This window comes from Panthera onca, chromosome B1 (genome assembly GCF_046562875.1).
Source record: "Panthera onca isolate mPanOnc1 chromosome B1, mPanOnc1 haplotype 2, whole genome shotgun sequence".
Lineage (NCBI taxonomy): Eukaryota > Metazoa > Chordata > Mammalia > Carnivora > Felidae > Panthera > Panthera onca.
In genome coordinates, this window is record NC_138342.1 from 133,109,176 (window position 1) to 133,128,536 (window position 19,361).

General features: G+C 37.3%; 1 protein-coding gene across 3 annotated transcripts in view; it reads left to right on the forward strand.

Moving 5' to 3' along the window:
* The window catches only part of GUCY1B1 (guanylate cyclase 1 soluble subunit beta 1), a 48,961-nt gene extending 30,006 nt beyond the window's left edge, over window positions 1-18,955 (forward strand). For 2 of the 3 annotated variants that reach the window (XM_078445660.2, XM_078445662.2), the window contains 10 exons: window positions 2,813-3,010; window positions 6,203-6,433; window positions 6,844-6,960; window positions 8,174-8,307; window positions 11,845-12,042; window positions 13,796-14,033; window positions 15,065-15,205; window positions 16,007-16,161; window positions 16,504-16,630; window positions 17,526-17,747. In XM_078445660.2, coding sequence (XP_078301786.1) covers window positions 2,813-3,010; window positions 6,203-6,433; window positions 6,844-6,960; window positions 8,174-8,307; window positions 11,845-12,042; window positions 13,796-14,033; window positions 15,065-15,205; window positions 16,007-16,161; window positions 16,504-16,630; window positions 17,526-17,558 — 1,572 coding nt within the window. In that variant the 3' untranslated portion in view covers window positions 17,559-17,747. Of the gene's footprint in view, window positions 1-2,812; window positions 3,011-6,202; window positions 6,434-6,843; window positions 6,961-8,173; window positions 8,308-11,844; window positions 12,043-13,795; window positions 14,034-15,064; window positions 15,206-16,006; window positions 16,162-16,503; window positions 16,631-17,525; window positions 17,748-17,769 lie in introns of those variants that run through there. The other variant, XM_078445661.2, reaches the window with a different exon arrangement.
* The last annotated feature ends 406 nt before the right edge of the window (window positions 18,956-19,361 follow it).

The window sequence follows — 19,361 nt, forward strand, 5'->3', positions numbered from 1 at the left end:
TTGAGAGAGAAAAATAGAGACAGTGTGTGAGCAGGGGAGGGGCAGAGAGAGAGGGAGACACAGAATCTGAAGCAGGCTCCAGGCTCCGGGCTGTCAGCACAGAGCCCAGTGGGGGGCTCGAATTCATGAACCGCGAGATCATGACCCGAGGCAAAGTCAGAAGCTTAAAAGACTGCGCTACCCACCCAGGCACCTGAAAATGGGCCCACATTTAAGGTGCAGTGCCTGTCTCTGTGTGACTCATGGGAAAGCAGTCTTGGGCTATCCTGGCCAATCTCTGACCTTCGTTAGCATCAATGGTGCTGCTTAACAGTAATGGTGCCAGTTGTTACTGCCTCATGTCATCTGTTTAGCTGCATATAGAAATGTGCTAATGGCACAAGATGAAAATAGGTGAGTATGGAAATGATATTGGCCTTGCTTTATGATATATTTAAACATCTTGTAGAGGACAGTTTGAAAAAAATTAAGATACATATTTTCAAGTTCTTGTTGGACTCCACTTTTTTTCTTTGAAATCAGCCATAGCATCGTACGTTAGGGCTGATTACGTTAGGATGTTTCCTATAAACACAGCAAATAGCTCAGTTTTTACTTTGAGAGAAATGGAAATAAGTATCAAGCTTTTTCTGGTGATTTTCCTTCTCACCAGATTTTCTGTCACATTTTTTGCAACACCAGTAGTAGTAGAAGGGCTCTTGATGTCAGACAGTCTTTGTGCCTTCCCTTTTCGGGAAGAATTTTCATGAGGAAAACTTATAGGAAGAACCTCGTACTACTCAACCAAATAAAACAGTTTTAGGCCTTCAGCGGCTTGTCGTTTACATAAACTGTTCAATACTCAGGGTTTGCCATATTCGATTCCTTTTATATGGCAATAGCAACCTCTAGAGGCAAACAGGACGAAATGAAATTTTTGTCAAGAGCTGGCCTGAGTTGATTATAACCGGTGTAATTTGTAGAAAGAAAACAAAAATCACTTGGCATGAAGACAATTAAAAAATAAACCAGATTCACCCAATCAAGAAGACTGTTGAAACATTTATCTGAATCAGAATGTCAATCTTTCACGACCTAGTTGAGGGCTTTTCTTCGCTTTGAAGTCTTTGGACCCCACTCTTTAAGTCTGAGTTATTGGCTCTCATATATATGCGTCAAAAGCCACTCTGTACATTTCTTTTATGATATGAGCCATGAGCTGCTTAAAGTCAAGATTTATGTCATGCAGATTTGTATCTTAACCTCTACCCTGCCACCAGCCTGTACCACATACGGTTCATAATATATAATGCATGTGAAATAACTTTATAGAATGGATGAATCATTGAAAGGAGAGGAGAGAAAATTAAACCACAGTGCCATTGCTGCCTTGGTGGAATATTTCTCAAATTTGGGTACCCATCGAGCTACCTTGTATTCACCTCTTAATATCTTACTAGATACTTTTGTTTCCCTAATTGACTTCTTTGAGACATTTGGAACTGGAACTATAGTTCAATTTTGGCCTATCTCCAGCACCTTTTTGATGCATTCTTTTATGCTCATGGCATTCTGAAACTATTTTATTTTACCCATTTGTTTTTAGTGATAATCATCAGTTATTGATGGATTAGTATTTGCTTGGTGTATTAGTTTTTATTGCTATCATAACAAATAACCACAGATATAAAGGTCTAAAACAACACAAATTTATTATACTATATTTTTAGAGGTCAAAGTCCATTAAGGTTTCACTAGACTCTAATGAAGGTGCCAGCAAGGCTATGTCCCTTTATGTAGTCTCTAGGGGATAATTGTTTCCTTTCTCATTTAGGTGTTGACAATTCAGTTCCATGCTGTTATGGGGCTGAGGGCAATGTCATGTTTTAAATCAAAGTCTAAATTCTAAAGCTACCTTGTTCTTAATTCTTATACCATGCTATGTTGTGGGTATCCTACCATATATGTGTAACACACACCCACACATACACTCACACACACACATACACACACACACACTAACACATTATCAACTGTTATTTGAAAAACCATGTTGGACTAAGGAAAACATTGTTTGCACCATTTCTCCCGGTGATGTTTATGCAAACAAGTTTTGTGTATTAGTGAGTAACGCATGCATGCTAGTTTGGCATGGTCTATTAATGGCAAAGCTGCAAGAACAGAAAATACTTACTGGTAAATTTATTTGTTTTAGTTTTCCAAGATTCAGGTCCAAAAGATAATCATTTCACAGTTCAGCTATGAAGCTGTATCTTGATTGGAGGCTACTAATGAATATGAAGAAATTCTGCCACTTTAATTTAGAAAATGTTAATTCTAAAATATTACTTCACAAAGTAGTGTGCTTATATTTTCATTTGCTTATCTCTCTGATATAGTGTTTTGAATGAATGGTTTTTAGGTTTGTAATGTAAACAGAGGGTAATATGGGGTCACTTTTGGCATCCGTATTGTTTATCATAACATGCATATACAACTTCCCCAAGCTCCTATAAATACGTATACTTTGCTTTAGTAAAGCATTCTTTTTGCATCCCACTTGTTTATTTATCCTTTTTTAAAATGTATTAACTGATAATAGGCTCAGATGTTTTTATTAATTCTACTCCTTTAGCCTTAAGTTCTCTCCATGTGTGGTTCTTGCCTTGTAGTTGTCTCCGTGCACAAGGGAAGGCTGTGTTATGTGAATGTTTATTCAGTCAATCCACCAACTAACGTCAGATTTGAGCCTTGTTTCGTTTATCTTGCTTTCTCAAAGTCAGCTGCCATTGTGGAAGCATCATTTATTCACCTCATTTCCTCTTTATTACAGAATCTTGATGCTCTGCATGACCACCTTGCTACTATCTACCCAGGTATGCGTGCGCCTTCCTTTAGGTGCACTGATGCAGAAAAGGGCAAAGGACTCATTCTGCACTACTACTCAGAGAGAGAAGGACTTCAGGATATTGTCATCGGAATCATCAAAACAGTAGCTCAACAAATACATGGCACTGAAATAGACATGAAGGTAATGGTCAGTAATGGAGGCTCTTCTGAACACATCTGACATACAGAATATTAAACATGACACTGTGAATTTACCTGTAGCTGTCACTTCTAGTGGACCTCACCAGAGGCATATTTATGAGCCATAACAGTGCTACACCAGCAATATTCTATATTTGGCCTTGGAAATCATTATACAGGATATTTTTTCCCCATGGCAGCAGAAATCTCTCCAATTATACATTGCTTAAGGCAATGTGAAACCTAGCTTGCATTTCCTGTATGCATCAGCTGAGTAGCAGAAGGAAAAGTGACTGGTTAAGCTGTAGCCTTCAGAATACAGAAAACCCAAAATGTGGATAGTCAAATTCTAAGATATATAAGATATACATATATAATATTAGATATTGTTTTACCGATCATTGTCTCTTTGTAGATTTTTTTTATCTGTTCCTGAAATAATAGTTGGAATCTTTCATTTTGTGATATAAAAATTTTGTTCTTTTAGAAAATATTGGATTACTTGGTGAAAGAAGTTAGGTCTTAATATTTAAAAAAATCGTTGCTATTGATAATACGTGCTCTAAGTTTTGAGTGAAAATATCAGAGTAGTACTACATCAGCTGTGTAATAAAGAAAACCATTGTTTTTCTCTCTTTTTGACCCTGCAGTCTCTCCCAGTCACCTGCTTGGTGTGTGCCCAGAATGTTTAGCCTTACGAGCCATTTTTTAGTTGCTCGAAGTTCTAGAGAATTAGGGAGAGAGATATCCTATTTCAACTTTTTTTCCTTATGGCTATTTCTTAGATGTCAGAGTTATGTTCTAGCACATACAGGAAGCCCAGACTTTAAGTACAATATTATACAAAATAAAAATTGTCATCTTTAAATTGTTTATATTGGAAAAGTGTCCCATATATTTAATCTAGTAATGCCATGTTAGATTCGGTGGTTTTCTTTCTTTCAAGAGTTGATGCCAATTCTTGGTGTGACACTTGTGGGTGAGTCCCAGGTGCATCCTTAATTTTTCTACAACTAGAAAGTAGGACTCTGTGTAACTTGACATTATCAAATCCAGAGACATTTAAAAAATTAAAACCGTGGGTAGAGAATCAACATGTATCCATGGCTAAGAATCTCACTGGAATTTAGCCAAAATATTCTATGCCTTTCATTTCTTATTTTTGATCCTGACCCCAAACTAACGCTACACTTATGCCTAGTGAGCCTTTGTCAGGGGCTTTTAGCATACTGTGTCTACTCTTGTGTTTGGTTTTTATTTAGGCAGGTTGAGCAAAAGACAAGTACGTAGAAACTTCAAGAAAAAAACACAAATCAGGGCTCACTTGGAGATTGCAGTTGCTATGGTTATCAGTGTACTTGGCATGGGAGATTGGCAGCCGTGAGCACACTCTATATAAAATTCAAGATTTTACTTAATTGCATGGTTTCCTTTATACAATATTTTGTTGCCTTGTGACCTTCATGTATTTAAGTGCTCCAACACAGACTTCTGGAATATTTTCAGTTTTAGTTATATTTGGTATATTTAATTTTTGTCAAAGACACCTTTAATTTCCTGAAGTATTCTTATGTTGAATCTGTAAGCTTAACGAGTCCAGGGTTACCAGATAATTTAACTACTTAAGGAATATTATACCGTGTCAAGAAGTGATATGCCAACGAGAGCTTAAAAATATGATCAGAAAGCAATTCATTTAGGGGCACCTGGGTGGCTCAGTTGGTTAAGTGTCTGACTTTGGTGCAGGTCACAATCTAGTGGTTCATGAGTTCGAGCCCCACGTAGGACTCCGTGCTGACAGCTCAGAGCCTGGAGCCTGCTTCGGATTCTGTGTCTCTGTCTCTCTCTGCCCGTCCCCTGCTCGCTCTCTCTCTCTCTCTCTCTCAAAAATAAACATTAAAAACATTTTTTTTTTTGAAGAAAGCAGTTCATTTTGACAATTTAATCAAAGCAAAGGAACAAGATTGAGGAATTAATTAGTAAATTTAGGTTGCACATAATTCAGTTCCTTTAGCTAAAATGGAGCCAGAGCAGACCATCAAAATTGGGCTTGAATTTGAAGACTGACTCTTATTTGGTTCATGAAACTTTAGAGAAAACAACCTTAGTGAAGCAGACTGTTTAAATCATCGATAAAAATACTAATATTTAGCCAGTGTAGTAGGTGAGTGTGACACTCAAGGGAGTAATATCCTTGTTTCATCATGAAACGATTTGAAAGAATATGTACAAGAGCATCACGTTAATTGTGATTTGTTCTTAAGTCTCAGAGTGTGCTGCTGGGAATGCATGAGCAAAAAAAGCCAAAAAGAGCAACATTCTGCCTTCATTGAGCTTATAACTGAAGAACTATTGTGCCCACTACTTCCCATTTGGATCTGGCCACAGTTGAGATACAGTTTTTCCTTTTGGAAGAGGATGTGTTGTTTCTGGTTTCTTAAACTCAAAAGAATAAACATCTTTTCTATACCTTAATAATGTATTTGCCTATGCATAATATTTCAGAAATGTCACTTTTTCTGTAAATTATAGAGCTTTACTCACTATTATGATTACTTCCCTAGAATGAGTTCCTAGACTTGTAATTAAATTGAAGAATGCACAACTTTTTAGGGATTACTTGTATATTATCAATCTACCCTTCAGAAAATTTAATCAAGATCCCCTCCCACTTGTGGTATTCGAGATAACTCTTTTTCTGTATCTTACCCAATTTGGTATTTTGTATAATTGCTATTTGATGGATAAAAAGTGACATTGCATGTATTTTTAAATATGTAGCTGTATTATTTCATTTCCTTCTGTTTGCACATATCATTTTTATCATATTAAATAAAACCACTTTGTATGGTTTGTGGGGTATTCACTGTACAATTGTACCTGGCTGAGCGGGCTGAGCCTACCAGGACAAGGGGGTGATTTTCTCCCAATTCTATCAAAGAAGCCATCTGGGCTGCTGAAGGATTCATACCAGATTTGCAATTTTATTGTAAGTAATTTTTCAGTCTTCAAATTGCATAAGTCAATGTCCAGAAATAGTTTCCTATTTAAGACATGCATAGTATTTGCATTTATGCATATTTTAAAATTAACTCTCTAAATGCAATTCTCATAACCAGTTTCTTAGGCATTTAGGATTTTAAGTAAACTGAAATGCAGGCAATTAACTCATCTCCCCCTCTGAAAAATCCAGGTTATTCAGCAAAGAAATGAAGAATGTGATCATACTCAATTTTTAATTGAGGAAAAAGAGTCAAAAGAAGAAGATTTTTATGAAGATCTTGATAGATTTGAAGAAAACGGTACCCAGGAATCACGCATCAGCCCGTATACCTTCTGCAAAGCTTTTCCTTTCCACATAATATTTGACCGGGACCTGGTGGTTACTCAGTGTGGCAATGCCATATATAGAGTGCTTCCCCAGGTAAAATGACATCACACTTCCTTGAGGTCTGAGACAAAGGCTCTAGAGTTGTTCTATGTGGCCATTTATTCACTTAATACACTGATTATATATCATGTAATGTGCAGTACATCGTATATCACATAAGTTTTTTAAACTGAGCTAAGTGTATTTAAGCATACTGCAACTTTCCCTAGGACAGCTATTTATTCTTTTTCTGTTTTAATCACTCACAGGGACAATGGGAAAATTACATGGGGATACTATTGTTTTAATGAGAAAATGGGTAACTTTGTAGTAGTAAGCAACTCCCCTACCAAATGATTATGATTTTCTACTTTAAAGTCTTACTGAGCTGGCTTAATCTAATCTCAAATCGTAAGAATTATTTCTACTGATCACATGATCCTTTCTTTTCATCCACATTGTAGCTCCAACCTGGGAACTGCAGTCTGTTGTCTGTCTTCTCTCTGGTTCGTCCTCATATTGACATTAGTTTCCATGGGATCCTTTCGCACATCAATACAGTTTTTGTATTGAGAAGCAAGGTAATCAAAATATTATTTCTTTCAATGTGAGTAAGGGATGTTATGTCTTAGAAGTGTACCTGAAGGAAAGTTACCTACTATACTATTCTATTATATGGAGAAGGTATAGAAAAATTCAAACCAAACCTCAGAGGGAGTCCTGTTTCAAAGGCAATATTATTGATTTTTGGTTTGCCTGAGCAGCACTGGAACTCTTACTAACTGATCAAAATTAACAAAAGTAAATTTTGAGACTGTATTGTTGGGACAATGCAATTTCACATAATAAAACAAATATCTTTTACTCCCTGTACAGCTACCATGTACTATTTTAGACATCAGAAGAACTGATAAAAAAAAAAAAAATACACTTTTTTAACTTCACCCAAAGCCACTGATTTAATTCTTCCTTCAATTGTCTATTATTCTTGGTGCCATTTTTGTCGGAATTTAAAAGTGATAAAATATTCTTTTGGTTGAATGTTTAAGGAGTACCCAGATCTCATAGTTTCTGTTCTTGGGAGTGATACAGCAAACGTGTCCTAGAATATATATTTTGTCCTTCCTGAAGCCCTTGGAAAGGTCTTACCCACACATACTTTATGTATTTGGAACTACTCCCAGCCTCTCTGTGAATGCAGGTATGGGGAATAGAGACACTTGGTTTCTTTTTTTTCATAGAACTTAGTATTATATGTTGGAGCCATACTGGAAAATCAGAAATAAGATTCACAGTAGCCTTAAAACAATATGCAAGCATTGTAAGACTATTATCTTTTTGGGTCCAAAGGAGATAGTCAATTCGTTTTTCTGCAGTGTTCGCAAGGTAATCACTTTGCTTATTACCTGGCAGTATTTCTGTGAAATGCCCTTCCTGATCTACTTGGTGTCCTTATTCCCCCTGGACACTTTGGTGGGAAATGAGATATACATGTCCTTCTTTTTTTTTTTTTTAACGTTTATTTATTTTTGGGACAGAGAGAGACAGAGCATGAATGGGGGAGGGGCAGAGAGAGAGGGAGACACAGAATCGGAAGCAGTCTCCAGGCTCTGAGCCATCAGCCCAGAGCCCGACGCGGGGCTCGAACTCACGAACCGTGAGATCGTGACCTGAGCCGAAGTCGGTCGCTCAACCGACTGAGCCACCCAGGCGCCCCTACATGTCCTTCTTTTTGCTGACTTGTTGCGTAGGGAGAAAGATACTAGTTTAATAGCTGTGTCTTGCTTTTTCAAGGAAGGACTGTTGGATGTAGAGAAATTAGAATGTGAGGATGAGCTGACTGGGACTGAGAGCAGCTGCTTACGTCTCAAGGGGCAGATGATCTACTTACCTGAAGCCGATAGCATCCTTTTTCTGTGTTCACCAAGGTAATCATTTTTAGATCAATTATAATGGATAGAAATACCCATTTTTAGCTAACAGAGAAATCCAAAAGCATCTTATTTAATAATGTCTACATGTTTCAAGTATAATTAGGTATTACAACCCCTGTTCATACAGCACTCTAGTACAAGGATAATTTCATTTAACATTTGTAACAAGCTCAGAAGAAATCCTGTATTCTTTTTTTTTTTTTTAATTTGTCCTGTCTTAATCAATGTGCCAAGTGTATGTGCCATCAGATCGTGGAAAAATCTAATCTGCAGGTAGCTAATGCTTAGCTTTGTACCTTCCAAAGAGGCACCACGTAGAAAAGAAATTCCATAAAGCATTTAATATGATGACATAAATACATGGGTATATTTGGCACCGAAAAATTACTTTCTACAATTATTTCTAGATTTAAAATATAACTACCCTATATTGAAAATATTTAGCTACTCTAATCAGGATATACTATTCAAAATATATTATTACATTGACATTTATGTAAATTATGTTTTTTGTAATGAACATCAGAAGGAAGTAAAACTGTAGGATGGTATTTTTCCAATTTGAAAAAACATTTTACCAAAAGATGCATGGCAACTCAGAATAAGAAAAACATACCTAAATTTACTTAGAAAAATAGAAAAAGGTAACTGGAACTTTTTAGGTGGTATTTTGTGTATTTATAACTTTGTATGACAGAAACCTATGCACATTATTTAGTAACACATTCACTACAGCATGTTTTGCTGAGCTACTGGCTAAAAATTTAATTTAAAGTCCACCATGATCACTCTTCATTTAAAGATACTGCCTGAAAATTTCTGAAAAATCTAATGAACTTTATAACTTCCTTTAATATTATTAATACACTATTTTTTTTTAAAGATTTTTTTTTTAACGTTTTATTTATTTTTGAGACAGGGAGAGACAGAGCATGAACAGGGGAGGGTCAGAGAGAGGGACACACAGAATCTGAAACAGGCTCCAGGCTCTGAGCTGTCAGCACAGAGCCCGACGCAGGGCTCGAACTCACGGACCGCGAGATCATGACCTGAGCCGAAATCGGCCGCTTAACCGACTGAGCCACCCAGGCACCCCCTATTAATACACTATTAACGACTACATAAGACTAATGATTATTTTTTCCTGAGAATATGCATCATGAAAATAAAAGAGAAAAACTTAGAGAATATCAACCCTTTATATCTTTTTATTAGTCACTTTCATTGTTCTAACTATATTTTTATCTGCTATCAATGTGGTTTTTTTTTTTCTTTTGCCCTTTTCAAGTTGAGCTTTAGTAGAATGACAGCTGTTCAATAGGGACAATTTCTATTCATGGAGATAAAGGTCTCTTTGGAAACAGTAGCAGAAAATTTGGAGGCTCTTTGTTAATTACCATATGAAGAAATTGGTCACATATTGACACATTCACAATTTGTCATATGGTACCTGTCCGTGTATTTAGAAAGATTTGTACTTGTGTTAAATGAGATCCACTAAAAGCAGTTTTACTTATAAATAATTCTAAGATGATTAGTTTAAATTTAGGGGAAAAATGTTAGTAGTTCATTAAGATAATAAGTAAATTTTTAGAAAAATGAGACATAGAGGCACTTTGGTGACTCAGTCAGTTAAGCATCTGACTCTTTTTGGCTCAGGTCATGATCCCAGGGTCATGGGATTGAGCCCTGTGTGGGGCTCTGCTGAGTATGGAACCTGCTTAAGATTGTCTCCCTCTGCCCCTCCCCCACTCCCTCTTGTGCACACAGGTACTCTTTCACACACACACACACACACACACACACACACACACACACACACAAAGAAAAGTGAGATATAATTTGATTGTTTTTAAACTCCATACAAGAATTTTTAGCCATTTTTATTTTAAGCTTATAATCTTTTTTTTTTTTTTTTCTCTGTTCATGGGCAGTTCTTGTATATCAGCTAGCAGGTGATCTGTCCTCTTTTCAGATGAGTCTATTCTGCCATTGAGCCGAGTTGTTCAAGGTTAACATACATATGCATTTTAACAAAATCTAAAGAAACCATATGGTTCATTACTAAAGTCTTTGATCATTTTATTTTTCTATATTGACATGCTTATGTTGGCTTTGATTTGTGGACATTTCTGCTGAGAATGTATAACAAGGAGACATTTTATTAATCCAAAATTCTTCAGTAAAGCCACAACTCCTTATGTCATTTTAGAGAAATTCTTATTGTGAATGGCCAGAAGTTATTACTTTATATTTAAAGAATTCAAACCAATAATATAACCTTAAGATATTTTAACCAAAAAATAAATTTTTAAAAAGCAGTCACTTATCAGATTATCACTGAATCAATACAATTATGCTACTTTTTTTTAATGTTTGTTTATTTTTGAGAGAGAGAGAGACAGAGGAGGGGCAGAGAGAGAGGGAGACACAGAATTTGAAGCAGGCTTCAGGCTCTGAGCTGTCAACACAGAGCCCGACACAGTGCTCTAACCCATGAACCATGAGATCATGACCTGAGCTGAAGTTGGGTGATCAACCAACTGAGCCACCCAGGTGCCCTTTTTATGCTAATCTAAAAATGACTTCGGTAAAAAAAAAAAACAAAACAAAAAACAACAAAAAAAAAAACATAGGTTACAAATATGCATACACTTTAGTAAGATTATATAATGTTTCAAAAATGAGAAAAATTTTCAAAGCAAACAAAAGCAGTAGAAGAAATTAGAATGAGAAATAAGAGTAGCACATAAAATACATGTCATAAAGTTATAAGCACATAAAATACATGTGGAAGGTCATAAATCTGATTGTAAACTTTTTATCACTGCATCTAAAAGAGAAAAGCAACCAGTTACAACAGTCAATGGATGCATAAGGCAACAATGAACTGGTTTCTCAAAAGAAGCATTATCATCCCTGTTACAGAGGGCAAAAAGAAAGTTTTCTTCATCTCTTTATAGTGAGGGGAAAATGTGATTGCAGTCCATAACGGCCACGTGTTAAATACCAGGTTAATTTTCACAGGATAGTTTTTTTCTTTACCTTTCAGTTTAGGCTGATGGAATCAAAAAGTGAGATTTGGCAAAAATGTATGTCAAGTTCACTGCTCCTTGATAGATTTTTTTTTAATGTTTATTTTTCAGACAGAGAGAAACAGCATGAACGGGGGGAGGGTCAGAGAGAGGGAGACGCAGAATCCGAAACAGGCTTCAGGCTCTGAGCGGTCAGCACAGAGCCTGACGCGGGGCTTGAACTCGCGACCACAAGATCATGACCTGAGCCGACGTCGGACGCCCAACCGACTGAGCCACCCAGGCGCCCCTGCTCCTTGATAGATTTTTAAATATATGAAAGAATGAAGTTAGAGTCTTCATGCAACTCTCCATTTTTTTTTTTTTTTTTTTTGTCTTTAGCCTGACCTATTGAATGGTAGGAGATGACCAGATTTTACTCCTTGACAGTAGTCAGGCTTGATGTTAGCATGTACACAAGTTGGCACTGACTTCGCCTCATTTCCCTATCTACCAGTGTGATGAACCTGGACGATCTGACAAGGAGAGGTCTGTACCTAAGTGACATCCCTCTGCATGATGCCACGCGCGATCTCGTTCTTTTGGGAGAACAATTCAGAGAGGAATACAAACTGACCCAAGAACTGGAAATCCTCACAGATAGGCTGCAGCTCACATTAAGAGCCTTGGAAGATGAAAAGAAAAAGACAGACACGTAAGAATGTAACCTTGTGGGTAAGGAAGGGCGTTGTATATTGTGACCCTACTGTGGTTAAGTTTGGTAACCAAAGTAGAAAGGCATGGAACCTGTTATACTCTGGAGTAGTAGGTAAGAATCTTCCATATCACTTAGAAAGAAATTATGCATACAGAAATACATCAGTCTTAATGGTAGTGGAAATGTGTCTTCTAGTTTTAGAAACTAAGTTGAAAGAATAAATGCCATAATACCTCCCTGAAAATCAATACAGTAATCCAAGTGTGTATTTAAAGGTGAAGTATCCATTCATTCCTTCCTTCATATGAGAGATCTGTTCGAAGCATCCTCTGGGTGCCAAGGGCTGGCTGGGTTCTCGGGGTTGCAGTGAACACTGTGCTTAGAATTGGCCTTCATTTTCAAATAATTCATTCAGATATGCACTGTGCATACTACTTGGCCTTGCTTGTATATGTTCGTTAAAGGCACTAAATCACTGGACATTGATGAGAGATTTTACCCAGGGTCTTGGGTATTCATTTTTGATGGCTTGTCGGAGAATTGAAGTGATCTGTCTGACTTCTCCTAAGAACTATTTCATTCTACTTGAACACCAAGAATATTGATAACAGCATCACTTTCTGTACTTTTCTTTGCGTTGATATGTGTGTGGTTGCCCTGAAATGAATGCTGTGCCCACACATAAACACGCCAGTTAACTATTTATTAATAACATGGATGAAATAGAGAATGACATTTAATGTCTGTCTATACATAGCTTCTTAATTCACTTGTCTTGACCTTTGTATAGAGAAGCTGAAAGCTATATCTGGTTTCTTTGATGCCTCTTTACTTTCCTTGTGGCCCTCAACAGATCCCTGAATCCCTCCAGATATTTTGCAGATTTCAAAAAGGATATGGGACAGGCGGCTCAAATTCCTCCCACTGCTTAAAAAAAAAAAAAATTCAAACTGTAGGTTTTATTGGTATGTGGTACAACTTCATCCTTGAAAATAACACATTGTATAAAGCTTGTAAGATTCAACTTAGCACAGTACGTCCTCTGGCTTTAGGGAAGAAAAAGGTAGGGAGGCATCATTTCTTCCTCTGGGTCCTCATGCCAAGAGCCATCGGTTACCCCAGTTTCTGCTTCTGTCCTATCAGTCCCTCGGCTCTCACCCTCCTCCCGTTGTGCTTACCACACTTGTCCCTCTGCGTGGTACCTGATGCCATCGAAAAATCGCAGGATTGCCTGTAGAAGAACAGTCTTTTCTTGCCGAGCCCAGGCTCCACCTGTTTTTTCCGTTTCTTCCACGGAAGAAAGAGGCATGGATGAGACTGGGAGGAGATCTACTTGGTTTAATGGTATTTACACAAATTCAGGTAAACTTCTTATTCCTGAGAGATAAACACGGTCCTGGTATTATACTACTCAGACAGTGTTCTAAGTGCTGGTAATGACAACTTTCCTACTGTGAATACTGTAATAACAGGTCAGAATTCAGTACCACGGATGAAAACTCTGACTTCCTATTGCCAGGGTTCTGCTTCGCCTATTTGGTTGCCTTATTTCCATTTAGTTTGAATTGGTTTGGATTTGGAGGTGTTGCATGTGATTAAAACAAATAAATTATGGTATTTTTGAAAACTCACATAGATGGCTAATAACGGGTGTCTTATAAGACTCCAGGTTTTTACAGTACAAACGACATCAAAACTCTGTGATTCCCAGCATTTCTTCCTATGGCTCTTTCCCCATCCCGCTGAACAGGCTGTTGTATTCTGTCCTCCCTCCATCCGTTGCCAATGAGCTGAGACACAAGCGTCCAGTGCCTGCCAAGAGATATGACAACGTGACCATCCTCTTCAGTGGCATTGTGGGCTTCAATGCCTTCTGTAGCAAGCATGCATCTGGAGAAGGGGCCATGAAGATTGTAAACCTGCTCAATGACCTCTACACCAGATTTGACACACTGACTGACTCCCGGAAAAATCCATTTGTTTATAAGGCAAGTCCAGACCGCATCCTAATGCAGTGCCCTTCAGAGTCTGAATTTTGAGACCCTATGTTCCGAGGCACCATTCTCTGACTATAGCCCTACAGCCTTGGTGCAGTAGGCCTCCATGTACCCACTGTTTACCATTTTCTTAAATAATTTACCTCTTGTTGTAAACCTTTCTCTTCCCTGTAACCAAAATGAATAGAGCTGATGGTTCCCTGGTTCAAATGAAATGTTCAGCAGCTTTTTGCACTTACATTAATGAATCTGCACAGGTTGTTTCTCACCCATCATGTAAACATAGCATTTGTTTTAGTGCTCTGTCGGAGACATTTTTATTGAAATACATAAATGCTTTGCATAGTAAAGAAGTCTTAGAGCATGAGAAGGGGACTGGGGACTCGGGTTTGCTTTTAGATTACACCGACCTGAAGATAAACATTTATAAGGCATTTATGCGCTTTGTTTCAATTAAAAACAAATATAATATTGGAAAAAATGAAGTCAGGGGATTATTGCTTCATAAAAGCAAGAATGTTAACCAAACCATCTCCAGGCATCTGGAGTAATAGGAGTGCCACAAGGACTATTTATTTTATAGTGGTTTTCTGAGGTACAGTGTGACATTTTGTGAGCACATCACAAATGTAAATGGTTATTGAACATGATAAACCATTGGACGTTGGGCAGTGGTTCTTGTGTCATAAACCATCATTATTTTAGGGAGATACTGGTAATAAATTGTCCTAGTGAATTATAAGCGTATCTGAGATGAGAAACCAGGAATTACTAGGGGGGAAATAATGCTGTGTCCATGCCTGGCTGTAATCAAAGACCTCAAGTGCTGTGTGCAAGTTTCAAACAATTACAAGGTTTCATCTTGTTGGAATTGAATGTATTATAATTTTAAACGAATTCATGGGAGGAAAGTTTAAAGTTACTAGTAGCCTTGGGGAAATGTTGTTTAGATAGAAGGGTAGCAAATGAAACAGTAATGTTTATTCTAACCAGTGACCATGTAAATATATGTGCTGTGTTAGGTGGAGACAGTTGGTGATAAGTATATGACAGTGAGTGGTTTACCAGAGCCATGCATCCACCATGCACGATCCATTTGCCACCTGGCCTTGGATATGATGGAAATTGCTGGCCAGGTTCAAGTAGACGGAGAATCTGTTCAGGTTAGTAAATAAAGTAGATACTATAATAGCAGTAGCAGACCTTTGTGGTCAACCGACTCACATTCTTTGGCAGGCAGTCATTACGTCTAAGGGAAGACGTCATCATGACAACAGACTATAATATTCTTGAACCCATTGTATTGCATTTTTTTCACAGAGATGGGAAATCTGTCCACCTTTTTGAAACTACCTACTCTGTTCCATGTACTGAAATCAAGAGGATGAGACCAAACTTCCTATCCTTTCTGGTTTATTTTTTAAAAATCTCTTTCCTGCGTCTCATATAAGTTGCCAGATTCATATCTTTGGAATCTTATGACTTTAGAAAAAGAATATTTCTCTTGGAAGACAGATTTTGTGAGAGTTTTAGTTTTTTTTTTAATATTAATGCTTGATTTTTTTTTTTACCTTTCCTTTAATCTCTTTTTTTAAATTTTTTTTTAATGTATTTATTTTTGAGAGACAGAGAGAGACACAACACAGGTGGGGGAGGGGCAGAGAGAGAATGAGACATAGAATCTGAAGCAGACTCCAGGCTCTGAGCTGTCAGCAAAGAGCCCGACGTGGGGCTTGAACTCACAAACTGTGAGATCATGACCTGAGCCGAAGTCGGTCGCTCAACCGACTGAGCCACCCAGGCACCCCGAGAGTTTTTTATTTTGTCTGTAATACACTTGGAGTTCTTCCAGAGAATTCTTATGATTTCTTTATGATGACTTTACGTTATTCTATGACGTAAAGTAATCAAAAATTAGTGTTTTGGTGATCGAGCTTATTGAAACAAAGCTTTGATTTCTGCAGATAACAATAGGGATACACACTGGAGAAGTAGTTACTGGTGTCATAGGGCAGAGGATGCCTCGATACTGTCTTTTTGGAAATACTGTTAACCTCACAAGCAGAACAGAAACCACTGGAGAAAAGGGAAAAATAAATGTGTCTGAATACACATACAGGTAAGAGAACAGGTCTTGGTATTTACTGATTTGCAAGAAAAATGTCTCTTCGCATGTGGTTTAACTCTCTGCATGATTTTGTTACTTTTAAACAGTCATCACTTATGCTCTTAGGATTGTTTATTTTTTATTTGAGAACGGATCATCACTCCCACTCTCAATGAATCTACACCACCTTAGGAATTCCTTGCATGACCACCATTACTAAAATCCTGTGTTACTTTTAAATACAATTTTAACATGTGTCATTACTGTCTCGATTTCGAACTTTGGTTCATGTCCCTTTCTCCATACAACCATAGTCAAGACGTCTTTTCTTATTCCCTGTCCCCCATCTTTTAGATGTCTTATGACACCAGAAAACTCAGATCCACAATTCCATTTGGAGCACAGAGGCCCAGTGTCCATGAAGGGTAAAAAAGAGCCAATGCAAGTTTGGTTTCTATCCAGAAAAAATACAGGAACAGAGGTATGACTAATCAGCATGTAGTTACGTTTTTTAAAGACAGAATATAAATACAAGGAGCTAAATTATAATCACTGAAAATATGTCTCCTTTGAAAAGAATTCTTGCTTGCTGAAATGAACTCTCAGGTAAAGCAATGTAAGTACTGAAACATTAATGAGCCAGTTAGAACAATAAAAACTTCTTAGGGGATACTTTATTGTTGCCGGGTTTTTACCTCTAATGAAATTAAACTTAAAAGCACCAGACAGGGAAGACCAGTTTTTGGTTCTTCCTCCATAATCTGGCTGAGGTGAGAGGACAATGAGGGACTCCCTGGCCTCTTTGCTTAGCTCCATAAGGGGTTCTGAGATCACCATCTGGCCAGAGTCAGGACTGCAAGTTATGGGAGGTTTCTTAATCACGAAGCTTCAGATCCTTCTAAGGGCCAATCTATCTCCCTGTGGAATGTTTGGGGATCTTTAGACATCCTAGGCCCTTGTGCGTTTTTCCTAGAAAGGAGAGCGATTTATACTTTTCCATAACCTATATGATTGCATAGGGGAACCTCAGGTTCGTGCTAGTCCTGTGGTTATACTCCGGCTGTACTACTACGTGCTAGAGTTGACTTCAGACACTAGCCCTCCAAACTGGAATCCTGATTCACGCCGGGCTCGTACACACCAAAGCCATGCCCACCTGGTTCCCACACACAGGCCGCTATATCAGAAGTAAGGTTGATACTTTGTTCCCTGTTGATGTAGAGGTTCTTTAGAGAGGGTGAGACTACTTGATTATATTTCCTTTTCCAAACGTATACATCCCCTAAAAATGCTGGTAGAGCATAAGTCCTAAAAGGAATGGAATGCCAAGTTTTAAAATATTTATCTTTATCTTCTTTCTGCTGTTTTTACTTTAGATAATTTACTTGTGGTTTTGGCATGCTTACTGAGGCTCTTCTGATAAATTAAGCCCTACCTCAAGTGTTGCTCGTTTTAGGTGGGTGGTCCTTGTTTCACCCAGAATTATGGTGGGAAGACTTAGAAAAACAGATGTGCATGCATATATTAAAAAAAAAAAAAGAAAGAAGAGAAAATCTTTGGGGGATACTACAAGCTTTATTATCACTGAAAATGCACCCCTATTTATTCCACTCTTTAAAGGAACCAGCACAAGATGATAACTGAATTTCAGACTGTGGGATGACGGGGACTGCAGAATGGGCTCCAGTTGTCCCCTGTCACACACCAAGCAATTATTCCCTGTGGATACAGATTTCGCTTTGTCCTTTGCAATGGCCCCAAGCCTTTCTCTTAGGCATAGCTTTCATATTCGTTATTCAACCTTTGCTCTGCTTTTGGTAATTTTCAAGGTTTAGTATATTACCTAAAGTTTGGCTTTAGATGTGGATAATGTGAATTTCATGTGTCTTAAGATCTACTACAAGCATTACTTAACATGGTAATTTGCAAGTGGTAGGCACCCAATAAGTAGTTGTTGAATTTAATTAAATGACACTGAACAGTATTTGGTCATGTGTACATATCATATCATGGTTTGCCAAATCTGTTTAGTGTTCCATGTATATGTATATGTATATTTTAATGACTATAATAACATATAACAAAGTTTATATCGTGTTGGTGTACATCATCATAGAAACCATTTTCTAAAAGAGTGAATTCTAACTTTTAGGGGAAAAAATGCAATTTATTTTCAGATTCCCAAAATAAGAATTAATATACCATGCTAAGAAAATAATGAGTATTTTGAACTGTGCTAATTTTTCTTCAAAAATATAGGATGCGCATTTCTGTTCTTAAAATATTTGGTTGCTCACCCAAATCATGTGGCATTATAATTCCTCTAAAATTCTGTAGTTTGTACTATATCCCTTGTATTAAATCCCTTTAACAACATGTTATAAAAAGTTGCACTGTTTCACAGTGAGCTATTACATTAGCTTGAGATAAATGTCAGGGCTCTAACCACATCTGAGAATAAAATTGGAAGTACTACTGGGATACTCCTGTAAGAGCCATTTCTGGCCATTTATTTCCAGAAATGAGCTTCTTTTTCTTAGCTTGGAAGAATGTGGTTATATCCAGGCCATCAGGTTCAGAAAAGTTAACATTAATTTTGACATAGAATGCATCCCTATTGGAATAATTGGCCTGTTGTTCTTAAATAATTTATTAATATCTACCTTTATAAAATATAGTGCAACTACATTTGTGTAAGAGTGTTTGTCTTTAAATTTAGTATTTCGTATCAGCACAACGATACATGTACAAATGTTCCATGTTCCTGTGTAAGAAAATCTGCAATAAATTATTTTTTCCACTTGTCTCTAGACAGTTTTTATTTCACCAAAAATGATATTAATGTCATTATTGGCCATGTTATTAATGCCATTTTTATACATACATTTTATAATTTTCCCTATTTTGCACTTTAATTTTGATTCAGTGTTGTTATGAAGTTGAATGGCTCCTCTTAGATAGGCTTAGTCTCAGATGCTCTTTTTCTTCAGTACCAACTAAACGCAGAAGCAAGACGAGACCCAGGGGGGACAGATCCATGGGTCGATAGGAAATGACATCATTCCTTGAGGATCTCAGTCTTTCAGGAGTGAAAGACACATGTACAAATAATTACAATATATGATATTTGTAGTGTTCATCCAATTTAAGAAACTGAGAGAATACGTAGAGAATGAGAAAGGAGGGGATCAAGGTAAGACGGGGACAGGGGG